This window comes from Phycodurus eques, chromosome 15 (genome assembly GCF_024500275.1).
Source record: "Phycodurus eques isolate BA_2022a chromosome 15, UOR_Pequ_1.1, whole genome shotgun sequence".
Taxonomy (NCBI): Eukaryota; Metazoa; Chordata; class Actinopteri; order Syngnathiformes; family Syngnathidae; genus Phycodurus; species Phycodurus eques.
In genome coordinates this window covers 9,320,220-9,324,807 of record NC_084539.1, presented here as the reverse complement: position 1 = coordinate 9,324,807, position 4,588 = coordinate 9,320,220, and the positions used below count along the sequence as shown (strand labels likewise).

Genomic DNA, 4,588 nt, shown 5'->3' with positions numbered 1-4,588 from the left:
TTAACTTTACGAGAGCCCCAATTTACGGGTATTTTGAGTTTGCAAGCCATTGCTTGATTTTTCTGTTGTGTTCCAAGATAAAATGAGTAAAATAAAATGGAGAAGTTAAGGTAGTGCAATGCCCTCTTATGTAGGCGAGAAGAGCCATGACTACCGATGCAAAAGACGGTTACATTAGATTTTATTGATGAAAGGCCCCGGAGAAGCTTATGCACACGTTTAAAAAAATAATAATAATTTTTAAAAATGACAGCGGCACCTTGGACATCAAGGGCAAAAGGGCAGGCACCTAACACCCCACGACCCTGGTACTATCAATTGGAGCGCTGAGACTTGAAACCTTGAAATGGGAGATTTCCTACTTTGGAGTTTTCGCGAATGCGCCACCCCTCTCCGTGCATCCTAATCACTTTCCTGAACATCCCTCTCGTTGTCTAGAAGTTTCCGGAGCTGAAATTCAAGTATGTGGAGGAGGACCAGCCCGAGGACTTCTTCATCCCGTACGTGTGGTCGCTGGTCTTCAATTCGGGAGTGGGCCTCCACTGGAGCCCGCACGGCATCGAGCTCTTCAGCATGGACTCCGGCTGAGTGTGTTTCCCCTAGTACAGACTGACACTTTGTACAAGTGTATGTGTATAAAACAGACTGTGTTTGAGTGTGTGTTGCTTTTTATAGGACATTGCTTTGGAAGTGCCTCGATCTTGTGTTACAGCGGCGTCGCAGCGCAACCTCATTTTGTTGTAAACCAAAACAATGCCTCTGGCTTCTCCGCTGGGAATCTTCCCGGGTCTTGACCTGCTTCCACAGTAATGCTAAAGCTTCCCAAAGCTTAAGCGTCCCATTGGTGGTAGGACATATATTCATTTAAGAGAGGACTTAGCACGCACAGAGGACTTAACACGCTGAATAACTTATTCACAGATGCACTGAATTGCGAAACTATACACCAGGCATTTCATGAATATTCTGTAAAATGCTTATTTTCAATCATTAATTAGCTTTTTATTTGCGCTCGTGTCGCTCCTGAAGGAGCATTAGGGCCACACTGAACAAAAAAACTTGACTATAAGAATGATTTCAAAATATTACAAGATCAGTTATATTTTTTTTTTACCAGAAAAATAGGATAATTTTTTTTCTTGAATAGTGTTCCCCCACTATTTGCAGAAGATGGGGACCGAGCCCTGCCACGAATAACGAAAATCTACGAGGAAATGACCCCCCTAGCTCCCCCCAATCATAAGCATACATAGTTCTTTGGCACCAAGATGCCACATGATGGCGGCTAAGCAGTTCTTTTATTGCTTTGGTCTAAGCACAAAAACAGCAAGGTTAGTTTTTCACCAGATGATAAATAAAAAATAATCTGTCAATGCACAGTATGTGAACTTCAAATGACAAACTGCTAATATGCGGGGGGCATACTAGTACAACGATGAACACATACCTGCATTAAGTTGCACGCTCATAAATTACTTTTTTCCTTGCAAAATACTGCTTTGTTTTCGTAACTTTGTCAGAATTCCAGATATTACAAGAAAATGCGACAAGAGGAGTTGAAATGTGAAAAAAATGTGGAAAATGTTACTTTTTATGATAATCAACTTATTCCATGAGTAGATGCATAATATTATGACTATCACCAAAACCTTCGTTGACAGGACTGCAGTTATACTCTTATTTTTTGTTGGTAGTTGAATACTTTATTTTTGTAATATGACTACTCATAAAATACTTTTTCTTAAAAACTAAGAGAATTCAAAATATTGCGAGAATAAAGTTGAAATATTTAGAGATTTGCCTTTTTTCATTAATAAATGCATAATGTTAAAAAAAAAAAGTTTTCTTTTTTTTTTTTAAAGGAGCTTTATTTTTGTTAATATTCCAGCTTTTTTCTGACAAAAATATGACTATGACAATTCGAAATATTTTGAAGATAAAGTCAAAATATTACAAGGATGACTTCATAATATAGCGTGAAAAATGTCCTGAACTAATTTTTGGAAAATAGATATATGAATGTGAACATATGCTTGCGTTAATATAAGAACTGTTGAGCAATTACATTTCAACAAACACTGAAATACTCTTATAAGTTATAATTCCGATTAAAATTACAAGTACTTCCTCATAGTACAATGACCTCTTTTTCTAAAAATAATGCAACTTTTTTCTTTTAATCAGGCTTTTTTTGTATCTCAGAACTTTTTTCTTGAAAATATAGCTTTATTTTTGTTCCATTAATTTTTTAAACACTACTTTATACACTAATTCATGAATATGAGAATCCAAAATATGAGAATAAAGTTCAAATATAAGTAATAAGAGAATAGACTTTAAAAAATGGTCGTAATAAATTTGTAATGAATTAAAAAAAATACAATTTCCATATTATAGATCCTTTCTTTATGACTTTTTTCTTTTTAACTTTTACTGTTTTTCTTGACGTTTCAGTGTTCCCCTAATTCTTCTCAGTACTGTCTGAATGCCTTTGCTCTGTAAAAATAAGAATTAATATAACCCACTATAACCAAGGCTAATTGAAGTTTGATTTCAGTTGCAGTACAGTAGCAGGTTACCTTCACTTCTTCACGTTGTCATCAAGAGAAACAAGGCAAGTGTTTCAACCTCCTGTCCTCTTGTGTTTGTCTCTTTATATGCATGTTTAGCATTTGCATTGAATATTTTTATTTTTATTTATTTTTTTTATAACTGGACCCCTCTAAATGGGTGCAAAAAAAATAATTATTATTACCTATTATACATACTTGATGAACATATAGCAACAGGTGAATTTTACTTTACCAGTACGGGTTTCAATAAAAAACTAATTGTATCAAAGCAGCAGAGCCTTAGTGTCAAATCATTATGAACAAAGTGAAACACTGTTGGATTAGTTGGGCCATTAGAGTACACAATAGATTTAGTCGAACACGAATCCGTTATGGGATGTTGCTCGACCCCTATATTTGTACAGGTTTGGATTTCTTTCCTATTATAAATTGGGGGGGGGGGGGAGACTTCATCTATTCCTGCATCAAACTATCACCATCATAAGACCTATAGTAAAATTAGTTTAAAAAAAAATAAGAGACAGATACTAATCGCACATAAAGACAATAAAACACTATTTTTAACACTCGTAATTGTTTGATGCTCGCTGTGCTGAGGTCTGACAAACAGCTTGTGAAACTGTGGAGGTGTTACTTTTCCATAATTTAAAGTTGCAGTTTTAAGAAAAAGAAAAAGTAGTACTACTACAAAAAATAATAATAAATAATTTATATAATAATAGTTTTTTATGAAAAAAGTTAGTTTTACAGGATTAAAATCTCTTGAAACATACAATCAAATAATGTACTATGGCAATAGAAAAAGTTGTAGCTTGTTCTTTTATAGGAATGGAGATACTTTATTGCTTGTTATTAAAGTTGGAGTATCACAAGAAAAAAGTCGAAAACCTTTTATGCATGTGAAGTTGAAGGAAGTGTGAAAGAAACGTTAACTGCTGCCATTGCAAAAATGGAAGTGGTTGTTTTTTTTTTTTTTTAACATCCCAATATTAGGAGAAAAATGTCTGTATTATGAGAAACAAGTCATGGTTTTATATTTTTTTTAAAAGTTGTAATTTTACGGAAATATACAAGGTCTCTTGAAGCGTATAATGAAATAAAATGCAAGGTGTAGCTGTGTAAGGAATACAGAATATTACAATCATAAAAAAGTTGTAAATTAACAAGAAAAAATGGTAATTTTACAGGACTGGAGTTGTAATATTGTGGCAAAGATGATAATCTTGAACAATTGTGTCATTTTACAGGAATAAAGTTGCAGTATGAGAAACAAGGTAACAGTTTTATGGGAATTGAGTTGTATTTATTTATTTATTTTTGACCTGGGTGAAGTCGACTTATGAGTTGTCTTGTAATATCACTCATCAAATGAGTGTTATTACAAGACAACTCATAAATCGACAAGGAATAAAACCACTATTAGTAAAACATAAAAACTATAAAACACACTTTCTAACACTTTTAATCTACATTTTTACGTGAATAAAATCTCCTCAAACATACGATCAAATAAAAAGTAAATTAATAGCTCTGTCAGTAATACAAAATTTTACCAGAATAAAAAGAGTGAACATTTTATGGGGTTGTAGTGTGGGGTTTTACAGGACAAATTTTAATTTTATGGAGAAAATGTAGTTTTACTGTAATAAAGTCACAATATTCTGAAAAAAATAAGTAACAATTTTACAAGACTAAAGTTTTGAAGGTAAACTATCACAAGAAGTTATATTACAAAAAACAAGTCGTAATTGTATGACTAAAAAGTTAGAGAAGATAACCGCTATTAGTAAAATGTAAAAATAAAACACAATCCTTTCACACTCGCTGAACTGAGGTCTCATAAGCTTCGCTAGCATCTCTCGCGACGACAGAACTCAGTCGTTCCTCTTGCCAACCGAGGCTGCAGCTGAGAAAAAGAAAAAAAAACGCAAGGGAGGTAAAAAGGACACAATGGCTGCCACTCCCCGAGAGTTTTATGCGATTGTATGGATTTTCTTCTGCGCCTGAAATTGTTG

At 33.7% G+C, this 4,588-nt stretch overlaps 1 protein-coding gene across 1 annotated transcript in view; it reads left to right on the top strand.

Annotated features, from left to right (window-relative positions):
* The window catches only part of dym (dymeclin), a 91,267-nt gene extending 88,423 nt beyond the window's left edge, over nucleotides 1-2,844 (top strand). Inside the window, exon 17 of the mRNA XM_061698850.1 lies at nucleotides 439-2,844. Coding sequence (XP_061554834.1) covers nucleotides 439-588 — 150 coding nt within the window. The 3' untranslated portion in view covers nucleotides 589-2,844. The remainder of the gene's footprint in view (nucleotides 1-438) is intronic.
* The last annotated feature ends 1,744 nt before the right edge of the window (nucleotides 2,845-4,588 follow it).